The sequence below is a fragment of the Ascaphus truei genome, chromosome 3 (genome assembly GCF_040206685.1).
Source record: "Ascaphus truei isolate aAscTru1 chromosome 3, aAscTru1.hap1, whole genome shotgun sequence".
NCBI lineage: Eukaryota > Metazoa > Chordata > Amphibia > Anura > Ascaphidae > Ascaphus > Ascaphus truei.
The window spans coordinates 83,849,157-83,863,747 of NC_134485.1; the positions used below are offsets into that span (position 1 = coordinate 83,849,157).

The 14,591-nt window shown below is 40.3% G+C and overlaps 1 protein-coding gene across 1 annotated transcript in view; it reads right to left on the reverse strand.

The window, feature by feature from the left end:
- The window catches only part of SLC13A5 (solute carrier family 13 member 5), a 75,045-nt gene extending 69,004 nt beyond the window's left edge, over positions 1-6,041 (reverse strand). The window contains exon 1 of the mRNA XM_075594429.1: positions 5,670-6,041. Within this exon, the coding sequence (XP_075450544.1) occupies positions 5,670-5,774 (105 nt within the window). The 5' untranslated portion in view covers positions 5,775-6,041. The remainder of the gene's footprint in view (positions 1-5,669) is intronic.
- Positions 6,042-14,591: the final 8,550 nt, after the last annotated feature.

Below are 14,591 nucleotides of genomic sequence, written 5' to 3' on the forward strand. Positions count from 1 at the left end.
AAAAAAATGCTCTTTCTGCTGCAGCCCAGATCGTGGTGACAGCTCAGATTAGAAATATAAAATCTATACCTGACGTGTGACATTTTAGGGGTACCGGTACATTGGTGGAACATTTGATATTCTGTATGGGTGTGTGACACTCAGAGAAAGAAATAGCATGGGACTGTCTGTACTAAAACCACGCAAACTATTCTGAGTGTATGGGGAGCTGAGCCAAGCCTGCAATGTTTACTGAGCAGTGGTTTGACGCACGTCCAATAAATGAAGAATTGATGTTCTATAGGACTTGAATTTATGTCATAGTTTTTCTGTGGTAGGGATTTAAGCCATTCACAATAGCCCTGATAAACTACTCAGCACTGTGCATACAACATAAAGAATGTGCAAATAGAAAATGGAGCACTTCGTCAAACAGACTTCTTTTTGCATATGTATCAAATGCAAGAGAGTTTCCTACATTTAATGCAACTTGTTAGCCAGAACGATTTAAACCAACTCAGAATACAGTGTATGGGTTTTGCTGGATAGGGGGAGGGAGACAGAGGAAGATGGGGAGTGGGAGAAAGTCCAATTTAGTATAGCACCCTATGACTTATGTACCCTCTCTCGCTCTCTCATTTTATCTTACTCTCGTCCAAAACCCATATTTCGCTGTATATTATTCCCTTGCGAAACTCCCAAATTTTGGTTAGAAATTTCCCTTTCCCTTGTCAATTCCAAATTATTATTTTTTGTGGCTAAAAACCTTTGTTAATATTAAAAACATAGGCAAACAACATAGGCGAAGCAAGTTTGGACAAGTTCACCCAGCTGGAGAGTGAAGAATAGTCAGCGGAATCCCTTTAACATTCACACCCTCTATCTACTCCTTCCTGCTGCTGGGGATCTCCCGCCTCAACCCAGACATACACACCTTCTCTCGCCCACGTCTCCCTGCTATCTCTTCCCCTGTAAATGGGGTTAACCTTCTGATTTAATACTGACTAAGCTTAAAACTTGCCCCACAAATCAAGCATCCCAATAGCCTGCACCCATGACTATTGTCCCACACCCACAGTCACTCCTACCACCCATTGTGACCAAGCAATGCCATCTACAGTACAGCACTTACTCCCTCACCTGCTGTCTCTGTAAATCTCCCATCATACCTCTTAGATTGTAAGCTCTTCGGGGCAGGGATTTCCTTTTCCTATTGTCTGATTTGGCTGCGCTTACTGTATTATAATAATTCCCCAAAATATACACTTTTGGTGCTATATAAATAAAAACATACAATATACTGGTAATACAACATTTACAGATCTGCTTTCTATGAGGCTGTCACATCTTAACCTGCATGTCACTAACTGTTCCTAAGACAGCAGTGAGCACCATGGATGACTGACATTAGTATCGCGATAATAAAAAAGGCAGTATCAACTAATATATCAATGATAATAATATCATTTTATTATCACAATATTACTATCACACCAGAATAGTGCCGAACTTTAATTCAAATAGAGGTTTTTCTGAAACGCGTTTCACAAAATAAACATTTTTTTTAGTAAATGAGAAATCCACGTGACAGCAAAGTAACAGCAAGGTTAAGCCGTGGGCAGTATTATCGTATTACTCTTGTTACTCATACTATTGTGCTCTCTATAATTTCCACCATATGGGCTAAAATGCTAAGTATATGTTGGGACTGCAGAATGTACATTTACATCGCAACCCGGATTCCAGACACAGAACAAAAAATACTGCACTGCTATGAAATCGCTAACTCTCAGTTATAAATGTACTGTAATTATAAAGCAGAGATGAGAGATGGAAGAAAGTTCAATGCAAAGTTACAATGGGTGGACTTGATTATCTTCTGCATAGTTATCTTAGTGCTTTCATTTAGAAAACCTTGTTATAGTCCACATGGCCAGTCACTGGCATGTTAGTGGCAAGTGACACATTTTGAAATAACTGTAGCATTTGCTGAATCCCCTGGATATTCTGGCATATAGAGCCCATGCATATACAGTATATGTCAGGCTGTAAAACCTTCTACACAAACTTTGACCTGTGCTGGTTTAAGGCAAAACAGATTTTTCTTTTGGATGGAGAAGTTGACAGAGAATGATATTTTGATATGGTTCCTTTCATACCGTTTCAAGTTGAATTTGAAAGAATGTTTCAGGATTGTTGGTGCTTACCCCTGCAAATGTGCCATGCATGCACACACATGATAATGTATATCACTAAATAATAATAAAAGATTAACCAGTCTGTTAAAGGCAAGCTATATTGAATTATAATTACATGAGAACAACTCAGCCATGCAACACCTTCTGTACATTTTTTGACAATGGTTGAAGGGTTTCTCCCCTCCAGCACTAATCTGAGTTTTAAAGAGGCAATTTTTTTAAACATAGGATTGAAGCAGTGGATCTCCAGAGCTGAACCCCATTAATTTCAGCTCCAGAGCTGCTTCCCTGGATACATACCTCCGTTGGGGGTACCAGTAACCATTCCAGTTGCCTAGGAGGGTTCACATAATGGCAACGTTTCCAAGCACCCGCGTCCTGCGGGCCAATAGGAATCCGTGATATCATCAAGTTCAGCTTACTAAAGGTCCGCGTGACACGGGAGCTTTCAACTTGGACTAGATACAGGCACCCCTACGGAGGTCTGAATCTCAGGAAGCAGGGGTTCCCCGGAGCTGAAATGAATGGGGTTGAGCTTCGGAGACCCCCTTTGCTTCAAACCTGAGAATTTGAATGGATTTGTCATGAGTGCCACGGTTATTCAGAAACCTAGTATTACAAAAAAAAATCCCTATTGTTTTTTCTTTCTAATAGTGTTTTAGGTAAACCGTGGTTTTGGTATCTATATCTATCTTATACCTTGATTGTGAGTTTTTTGATTGTGCTGATGGTGAGTTAAGTAAATTGTAACTTTTCTCTAACTTTAACACAAGTTCCTAATCTTTCTGCGTCCGTATTTGCCCAAGTTTACTGCAGGGGGACATTAATAAATGACTTTCCTTGGCCTCTGCTACATCTGATGTCTCCTTAGGTCCTGGTCTGCCAAAAAATACTATATTTAATGAGTCTTCATGACTAGTTTTAAAATGTCAGTATCTTCTTTGAAATTCATATCCATCCTGAGATTATGGCGCAGAGTAAGTCTCCAATGATTCATGATGCTAAATATCTCCATCAATAACATTTTGCTCATTCGTATACAATTAGGTGTCTCCTGTTGTGAAATGCTACAGCAATATTTTTTAACAGGTGTTCCTAGGAACAATAAAGGGTTCCCTGAAATTTTCAGGTCAATTGTACCAAATACAGAAGAATTTACAATGCCTCTGATCTCGGACGCGCTATTAGAGAGGGTTGGGGTTCCTTACAATGCATCTGATCTCGGACGCGCTATTAGAGAGGGTTGGGGTTCCTTACAATGCATCTGATTTCAGACACACTATTAGAGAGGGCTGGGGTTCCTTACAATGCATCTGATCTCAGACTCACTATTAGAGAGGGTTGGGGTTCCTTACAATACATCTAGTCTCAGATGCGCTATTAGAAAGGGTTGGGGTTCCTTACCATGCATCTGATCTCAGACACGCTAATATAGAGGGTTGGGGTTCACTGGAAGATCTCGTGAGACGGTCATAGAGTTCCGATTGCGTCACTTCCGGTTTCGGACGGCATCAATTGGGTACTATTCCTATTTATACACACACCTATGCCAGAATGGGTTATACTCTTTGACAAAGGGCCAAGGCCCAAAACGCGTCAGAGTGCACTACTCTGTTCTTTTTGTTATGTCGCCAGTCACTTATTAAATTAGATTTTTTATTTATGGTGTGCCGTTTCTATCTGCATTCTACCTGCGCCCTACCCTGCTTTCAGTGCTCCACTGATTCCTCTAACGAGGTTGCCTTTTCTTGCTATCAATTACTACAGCCGGATGCACGCCTGGATGAGCCACTACCTGCAATTAGGCTCCATTGAGCCTTCACTCTAAACAGTGAGTTATTTATGGATTTTAAACATTTCCTTCAATACCAGACACCCTGTATGCTCTAAGTAGTCTCATTTAAGTGTGGTGGTGAACGGGGGTATACTTTCACCTTTTGGTTGTTGTGTTCCCCAAGTACCCCATAAATCCCACTTTTATTAGCCTACCCGGGCGACTACTACAATATGAGCTATAGGTGATCATTTTCTGGTACACTACTGATGCTCTGTATACGCTAAGAGCTATTACATAATATATTTCCAAGACTGATACTTATTGCTCACCACTAAAGGGATTTAAAGAAGACTGGAATTATTTACCTGTTGATTGTATTCTGCTGCACCGATGCCTTGGACTGTATGTCTACCTATATCCTTACAATGCATATGATCTTAAACGCCCTAATAGAGAAAGTTGCATCTGATCTCAGATGTGCTATTAGAGAAGGTTGGGGTTCCTTACAATGTATCTGATCTCAGACGCGCTATTAGAGAGGGTTGGGGTTCCTTACAATGCATCTGATCTCAGAAACGCTATTAGAGAGGGTTGGGGTTCCATACAATGCATCTGATCTCAGATGCGCTATTAGAGAGGGTTGAGGTTCCTTTTTTCAGAATATAATTATATTGTTCCTTAACCAAAAAAAGGTCGGAAACCACTATGCTACAGATATGCAACTAGTGAATGGTGTTGGAAAAAAACACTATCAAAACTGCAAGCATTTTTTACAATGTTTGGTATTTGAAATACTTTTTTACATCGCTTCACCCATGTTAAGCAGTTAAATGTTAAGCAGTTAAACATTAGGCTACAGAAATTAACGCAATAAAAATCCGCCACAAGCCATATGACTATCGTATGTATCCCTCCCTAATTCCAGCAACTTTAATATCAATTGAATGGGTTTAATTACAAATATCGAGATTCCTGTTTGTGAGACCAGCGTAGCAATAGCAATTCCCTGCCAATAAGACATATATCTATAACTGAATTATTATTTTTCTCAATGTTGCTAACTTTTACATGCCAAAAACTAGAGGGAAAGGTGTGTTATCACTGTTTCTCTCTAACTAGAAGCTCATTGGTAGATGCACTCCGGGACTATTAAAACATTGCATTTATTAAGTATCAAATTAAAATAAGGTCTACATGCATGAAAGTCTTAATATATAACAAATGTAATTAAAATGGGGTGGGAGTGAGGTGAGGGTAGTAGGGTGGAGCTGAAGGTGTATTGCTAAGTGTATATTAACCTCCAAATAGGAAAGGTAAGTATGCAATGTTATCACCTAAAGACACCTATCGTAGATAGGGCAATTGTACCTCATGAGTGCATCTGTCTGTATTGCTAAGATGTATAATGATAGTACAGGTATAAGGTGCAGTCACTGGCACAGCATACCGGTCAAACCAACCTATGATTGCTTCACGTGGAGCCAATCTGTTGTAGTTACCTGCACTGATAAGATCAGGTGTAGAGTATATGGCGGACCCAGATGGAATAACAGATCGATAGTTTTACTCATAGACCACAAAACAATGTAGGGTTATAACTCTCTCCCACTATAGTGTATACACAGAAGGCTCAACACAATCAATAACGTTTACATGCCAAGCATAAAGTCGTCAGTTAATATAGAACAATATATATATATATATGTTTTTTTTACCTTGGTTTCAATGAGAAGCGGCAGCGGCAACAGCAGCAAGGGTGTCAAAAACAGGATGAAAAATTTCTTGTAGTTCAAAAGGTGTTTTATGCATGGTGCCATCATCTTCAGGAGAAGAGAAAATAAAATATTCACAATAGTAGTAATAGAAAATAAAGGTTCAACAAAATGTGCAGCACGGGTTCGGATGCCTGTGAGACTGGAGAGCGGTGACACAGTGACCCTGCTCAGCAGAGTCCTCTATGTCATCTTCCTAGGACTTCTGGCATTGATATACTGGTGAGGTATCTAGTGGGAGTTAAGCAAGGTGTGTTTTGGAATATCTTTCAAAGAGCTGCTTCTCCAGCACACGTTCACAGTCCAACCTCACTAGTCAAATGATGGGAGGAGATTTAAAAGAAAAAAAAAAGTTAGCCAGCCTCTACTGTAATGCCTCTCAGGCTGAGATTCAGAGCTGTCATCACCAGGCATCTACTGTGTGCAGTATCGTTGCAAAGAAAGGCAAATAAAAGGGTTAAACTTCATATATCCATACAGAGTTCGGACTGGACTCATATTCAGCGTGCACGCGCTTTGTGCTTAAATATACAGTGATAACGTCAACTGCCAGTGTGCTTAGGCTGGAAAAGATACAATTTTGGCAAATGCTCCTCATTGAACACACGCTCACTTCGCCTTGGTGATGTCACTTGGAAACAAAATCGTTCTTTTTTTATTACTTGAAAGTAATTAACTGGAGATATGGCGAACATATTTACAAAGGAGAGGTAGCATAGTAGCAAAGGAGGGAGAGGGAGTAGGTGGTATGGTACTTTTTACTGGACCAACAAGTACTGTGGGTATGTTACAAGCTTTCAAACCTCTCAGGGTCCTTCATCTGGTGTGGCAGAAATACAGAAACACAATATTATGTACAGTGTGTGTAAGAGGGATATCTGGTTAGGATGGATGTTGAGAGGAAGTGGGAAATATGATAAGGTAGAAACAGGTAGCATAGTGTGAAAATTAACAGTAGAGACATACAAGGCTTTTCTCTGTTGAAATACAAAACAGCCTAGACAGTAAGGAGACGTGTGGTGGTGGGGGGGGGGGGGGGGGGCGGAGGGAGGGTGGAGGGGGGAAATGGGACAGGGCAGAGTATGTGTACAAATATCGATCTATATATAAACCCACTATACCGTACCTAATTGAATGTTGGTTATCTATATAAAGAATGCTACCAGGGCACAGTGCATGTAATCATGCATAATAAAAAACAAACTCACATACTGTATACATACAAATAATGCACATATATATATATACACTGTATATACATACATACATAAATACATAAATATATCCACATATATCAGCGATAACTGTAGATTTGTTTGATAGTGTTTCTAGTACCACCTTGTGGCTGGATATGAACTTGTATTGCTTGGTTAGCCTCTCCGACCTTGAACACATACTTCAATCTGACTTTTTGAGACTTGAAAATTGGATTTCCCAAAACAAACTGTTTTTAAACCCTGACAAGACTGTAACAATGGTATTTGGGACCAAGACTAAATGTTTAAAGCTTCCTGTCATGATAAGGTCATGAGATATTGGGTATTTTTAATCCCTCTGGGGTTTAAGGGGTTAATGAGCTACAGTTTTAGGAAAATACAAATATGTATGCTGTCTTTTCAGAAATATCTGGGTTTCAAAAGGCTTGATTGAAGTTGGGTGTGAAAAGTACAGAGGGGGTTTGGTGTATGTTAATACCTAATTTGCAGGCCAAGTGTATATTGCTGGTAGAGACAGCTAGGCTCATGTCTGGAGCATTGGGTGTGACATATAGCACCTGTGACAAACGTTCTCTACACAGGAGGCCCAGCTTCAAAGCATTTCTTGACAAGGGGTTTTATGAGGGCCAGGGGTGTGGCTACAGGAGATATCAGAATGAGTGACCTTATTAAATATAAGAATATCATGAGACATCCTCTGCTGAACATGCTGAAAGTAACATGTGGTTATCCGTGGGACATGACGTCTAGCAGGTACTAAGAGACAGATATTAATATCTCTCTTAATTTTAGTATTACACAGTTATATTTAGTCTTATTGGGAGCGTCATGCGTGCCGGAATGTAATAATATGTCTCGCGTGCCAGTAAGTATTACTGAACTGAAGTTATAAGTTATTTAGATAGGAAAAGCAGTTTTTTAAACGTCCTGGGGTGGGAGGAGTTTTACCCTGGGGAAGACTGTCAACCTCACCACTTATTTATGACAGGGGCTGGGTTTAGGTTGTGTTCAATGGGAAATAACTGTATTTAAGGCTGAGCAAATGTGGTGGGGGGTAGATATCTACAGAGGAGTATTTTGAGACCGGATACGGGATATTTCAATGTTTCTTACCAGCGACCTCTCTGGGGGAAAATCTATGTCTTGTGGTGAAGTATAGATTTTCTTTTATGTTTATCATTTTATTTTAAGAAGCTGTTCTGCCTTATATTGTAATAACTGTATGTTAATTTTGTAATACCTTGTTTGTAATCTTAGCACTGTATTTTTATATATATTAAAACATTTAATAAGTAATGCTTTGGGCTCTGAACGAACTAATGCGCGCTCTGGAGAGAATAACTTACGAATTCGGGCACATGTTACTACAACTGATTTTGTGTTAAAGTGCATAGTTTTCTTATAATAAATAGGGACCTGAGGCCTTGGCGGATATTTTAGTCTAAGATCTGTTATCATCTGCATAACCTCAGGTGGTGGCAGTGGATGGTTATGATGTGCAATTGAGTAGGGGTTAATATTAACTCGCTGGTTCCTTGCAGAGGAGAAAGGGGGTTGGCTAGAGTAGCCGTGTGTATTAACCCTGGTTGCATATCTAAAGTCACGTGCTCACTTGTGTGCTGTTCGTGGCGGTGGTATATTGGGATGGCTTTAGGAGAGATACAACTCATTTGAGGGACCCCTGAGTGGGTGAAGAGTGGGGCAGCTTGCGGGCTGTGTATAGATCCTTGATCCTGTAGTAGGGGATACTGTCCATTTGACGGACCTTTGCAGAGGTGAAGAGTGGGTGCGCTTGCGAGCGTCGGTATTAACCCTTGTCCCGTATGCAGGTTGCGTGCTAGCAGGGGGTCGTACGTGACACTTCCAATGACTGAGCTCCAGAACAGAACCAACGCTAATACCACCCTAACTCCTATTACTAGTTTTAAATATTTGGGCATATGGTTTGACTCCCATTTAACATTTGGGATGCACATTGATACCCTGACATCCAAAACCCATGCCAAACTAAGTGTACTTTACAGGAACAAATCCTCCCTAGGTCTGCTGGTCAGAAAGCGTATTGCACAGCAGATGCTAATGCCAATTATCGACTATAGGGACATAGTATATGGCTCAGCACCCCGAACCCACCTTAGGAAACTTGATACTCTCTACAATTCAATATGCCGTTTTGTTCTCCAATACACCTACAACACACATCACTGCGAAATGCTCAAAAAACTAGATTGATCATCACTTGATCTAGGCGCAAAGTTCATCTTTCCTGTCTTGCCTTCAAATACTTTCTGGGCAAGCTACCTGCCTACCTGAACAAGCTCCTCACCCCTACCACATGCAGCACTTATCACCTGAGATCTGACTCCAAAAGATTGTTCATCGTCCCAAGGTTCAGCAAAGTATCCGGCCGCTCCTCCTTCTCTTACCGTGCACCCCAAAACTGTAACAATCTACCGGAGACTCTCACAGCCACCACCGGTTTAAGTTCTTTCAAAACTAAAGCAGTCTCACATTTTAATCTGGTCTGTAACTGTTACACGCCTCTAATATATATTATCTCTAACTGTGCATGCAATGTCTTGTAAATAATGTATACCCTGTTCACTTATGTAGCCATGCTATTTTTATCCTTATGAGTGCAGAGCTGTTGGTGTGCGCTCTGCATACCGTAGCAAATAGAAGCACTGTAACAAGGCGAGTGGAATAGTGTGCAGTCATTTACCTGTGCTCTGCAGAAGCTGCACAATTACTGACTGATCCAAGCAGCCATTGCCCACTGTCACCTAGGGAAAGCAAACATATGGAAGATCTGTACGTGTATGTTACATCTGACACCTACTTTCAATGCAATCATACAAACCCAACACGTCACGTTAGTGCCGAAAATAATTTGCTACGTACAAAGTGCACGTTTCTGCGCACTCAGGCTAAAATAAAACACGACTCCAATGCAATGGTTAGTTATTCCAAGCTGCAATTGTAAGTATTTACATGCGGTGCATATTTATGTGAATTGCATCAAAGTCATTTATAAGCCATCATTTGTCATAACATGCAAAGTGATTTACGTAGTTTGAGATAATGGCCCAAATGTACAAATCAGTCTTCTGAGATAAGACACCTTTCAGCGCTGGAAGACACCATACAGCCCATGGATTTGACTTGGGCTCTACACGCCAACTTGTTAAACGTGCACGTGTCTTACAGTATGTTCTGTGCCGGCGCCTTTTTAGTGATCATAGTATTTGATAGCGATGTAAAATGCTTTACTGTGCAATTTGTAATGATACATTAGAATGTGATTACTTTTCAGGAGCAATCTGTTAATAGGGTTGACTGGTGTCTGGTATTGAACCGGATTGTTCTGTATTTGGACACCGTCCAATAAAAAATGAGAGGTAATACTGGACATGTATGTGTCCGGTATTACCTCTCTGGACACAGTGACCTGACCGACTTGTGGGGCCGTGGGATTTCTCTGAGCAACTCCGTTGCTAGGGGGCTGGAAAGCTTCCTCCATCCTGATTGGCTGTTGCTTGGTATTGCAGTCAATCAGGAGGTCTCAGGAGCATGGGGGTGGGGCCAAGGAGAGGAAGAAACAGCCTGGAGCGGAGAGGAGTGTGTGTGTGTGTGTCTCGAGTGCATCACACCTTTCACCATTGTGTCCAGCATTTTTGGAGAAGCCACCTGGCCACCCTCTCTTTTACTAGCAATTCAGTGTAGGAAGCACTGCAATGTACAGTAACTCTATACAGACAGTTACCCTCCACTTAGTCAATATTTATACAGACGCATTGATAACAATGAGCTTTATAAATTAGGATGTACTGAGTTTTCACATGTTTGCTGCAATACTGTGAGAAACGATGTAATAAATGTCTCATTTACTTCTTCTCAATTCCAAATTCCAGATCCAAGCACTACTGTATTTTTTTTAAAGTGAGGCTTAGGCAAAATAACCTCTCACTTTTCTTTTCAAAATTGTAAAGTATTTGTGACTTTCTTAAGTATTCATTTCTTTTTAAAACCTTGTTAATCTAAAAGTAAATCTTATTTTACATGTACACCAAGAATGGTATCCTTTATCCAAAATAAAAAGAAGGTTCCGGCCTTGAAAATGCGCTGTTGTCAGCGATCATAGTTTGTGAGGACTACAAAGTTTTCAGCTCCAGTTTTACAGTGAGGAGACCTGGATATGTAATCCTTTTTGGCTGGAGTTCTGTGGTCTCCGTAGAAGCACAAACTGTGTTCTGTTACATTTCCTTATTTTAATCGGTTAGTATCAATGGGTCAGATTCACCAAAGGGGCATTAGCCTAATTAATATTGAACCTAAGTTAACATGTGTGTTAAGTATCCCCATTTCACACACCAAAAATGTGCTATTATTAATCCTGTTTTGCTTCATTTAAAAGGTTGGCTTCATTTTTAACGCTAGATATGCAAAATTGGATGCAAAACGTAATTAGGACCAAAGTGATATATATCACATGTTCACTAAGCAGCGCTATATTTAATGCTGGGGGGGGGGGGGAGGAATGCTGTTATTTAACTCATACTTATGTTTGTCTTTATTAACAAAGGTGCGCAGTTTCAGTCAATGTATTGGTCCTGGAGATGAGTAAATAAGTTGTAAGAGCACTCAAGGATTCTTATTCTTAATAATAATGAAAAGTAATCCCAAAAATTCGAAAATACAAAACCTTCGGTATCATCACTTAAAATCACTATCTTACATCTAACCCATAAAACACACTGCACATTTCTCTTTTCCCAGCTTCAACATACGCCACGTCTGAGGTGGAATTAACCATTTGTGACTGACATCTTCCTTTGAATACGCAGCTTTATTGACAAACGTTATCCATGTGACGCATCCACAAGGAGATTCTTTTTTTTAAATAAGCGGTGCTGGAAACAAATATGAATTTGCTCTGATGCATTAAAGCTACCACATTTCTGAAAGGCAAAATCAGAAAAGGTTTATATTATATATTATATTTATATTAGCCAACAATATTTTGGAGATAGAGTGCGGGCCACTCTAGGAAAGTAATGTATGATATATGTACTATCTATAAAGATTGGGGGGGGGGAGGAAGGGGGGGGGGTAATTTTAACATTGTTGTTTTTAGTCTTTCTTGACCTTGTTGATGTCCTTTTCCTAATGTTTGAACATCTTATTCCTATTCTGTCTCACGTTATTACTGCCATGACGCGCTATGTACATGGATGGTGCTATACAAATAAAGACGTACATACATGTTTGCTAGGCTTCATTATACATGAACGGCCTCCCAAAAAAGTAGGTATTTAAAATGGAATAAAAAAACATTACCTTCTGTCTACTGTATATGCATGGAAGCACATTATGTGAACAACTGGAGATTATCCAGATGATTCCTAACTCCAAACTAAACTCACCTTAAACTTATTCTTGGGAGAGCTTGTAGATGCTTCAGATGAGTAAGGGTTGAAGTAGGTGCCTCTCACTCCCCTCTCATTTCCGCCCCCTTTTGTCCTACCCGTGTACTTGGACAGATTCTTAATGCCTTTCCCTCTGGACACATTGCCAAGGAAAACCTCAGACGTTTGGTCGCTTTGCTGCGTCCCTCTTCATTCCCTGCTACATGAAAGCGCTCATTATAAACCAATTTCAATGGTTTGGAGGGAATCAAGGGGAGGAGGGAATGCGATCAGGATCTCCGTCCTTACTGATGTTGTGCACCACTAACACAACCTCTGAGAAAGTTAACTCCTTCCATGGAAGAGCAACACAGCAAAACAATACATGGCATCCTCTGCCACTGAAAACATTAAAAGACTAGTCTTAGTCTTAGCTCGCTGTCCTTTTCCCTTTAGCACCCTGATCATTGTTGAAGTCGTCCTGTTTCTTAGAGACAAATGGATGTGAACACATTGTTGAGTTGGGACAAGCTGAGATATCTACGGCTGTTGCTGTGTGCTTTCCATTCATTAAAACTTGTACGTATGTTGTCTGCAGTTTTAAACCTCCTGTTCCCTTCCTTCCTGAAATGTTCCCCCCGATATACTTTTTGGAGGGACTTTAGCATGGGATTTCTTAAACAAAGCATAGCCGTTGTTCTTGTCTCCTTAACGGCGATTGCATAAGAGTTATCATAACATGGGATATGCTGCATACCAGTGTATGTATGTATGTATGTATGTATGTATGTATGTATGTATGTATGTATGTATGTATGTATTTATGTCTTTAGTTATTTAGCACCATTAATGTACATAGCGCTTCACAGCAGTAATACACGTGACAATCATATAGATAAAAAATAAGAAATAATATAAATAACACATAAAGGGGAGAAGTGCTTCAGACATAAAAGTAACATTTAGGAAAAGGAGTCCCTGCTCTGAAGAGCTTACAATCTAATTTACCAACCTTATTTTGCTCCGTAAGACTATAAACAAATAACATGACTTCCCATACCACCAACATTTGTGTTAAAGTATATGTACCTATTTTGTACTTTGCATCTATAGGTACTTTTATCCCTTTCACATATAGATCATTATTACAATTGCATAGCACAATTGGGGATGTTTATTTTCTCGTTGCTTCTGACCATCTCTTTGCACAACAAGGCGGTGGCACAAATGACATCATTGTCACCTGGTGTATCTTTGCATTAATGTATCAAGCTCTTTGCTTCCCGTTTCACGCCGCGTGTGTCTGCCGATTCGCAGAGTGTTAAAGGGAGGAGTTAGGGAGAATTACATGGCAGCAGATTAGAATGAGACGGATCAAACTCTGCATCTCTGCGCATCACTTTTTTGCAGCTTTTATTTGCATGGTAAAATCTACCAAGCCTAAAGCGGTCTAGGACGTTTGGTCGCGGCCATTTCACCCCAACCAAATGACCACCGGCTCTTTGCCGCGACTCACCCCACGGCCGCTTTGCCGCTAAAATCAGTGCTTAAACACTCTACCTTAAGCCCTTACCCGAAAACCTCCTACCCTAACCACTAAAACCTTTAAATTAACCCCCTGCCTTAACCACTAAAACCCCTTAAATTAACCCCCTACCCTAACCATTAAAACCCATTAAATTAACCCCTACGCTAACCACTAAAACCCTTAAATTAACCCCCTACCTTAACCACTAAACCCTTAAATTAACCCCTTACCATAACCGCTAAAACCCTTAAATTAACCCCTTTCCCTAACCGCTAAACCCCTTAAATGAACCCCCAACCCTAACCGCTAAAACCCTTAAATTAACCCCTTTCCCTAACCGCTAAACCCCTTAAATTAACCCCCTACCCTAAACACAAAAACCCTTAAATGAACCCCCTACCCTAACCGCTAAAACTCTTAAATGAACCCCCTACCCATACCGCTAAAACCCTTAAATTAACCCCTTACCCTAACTGCTAAAACCCCTTAAATTAACCCCTTTCCGTGACCACTAAAACATCTTGAATTAACCCCTTTCCCTAACCGCTAAACCCCTTAAATGAACCCCCTACCCTAACCACTAAAACCCTTACATTAACCACCGTCCCTAACCACTAAAACCCTTAAATTAACCCCCTAACCGCTAAAACCCTTAAATTAACCCCTTTCCCTAACTGCTAAAACCCTTAAATTAACCCCTTTCCGTGACCACTAA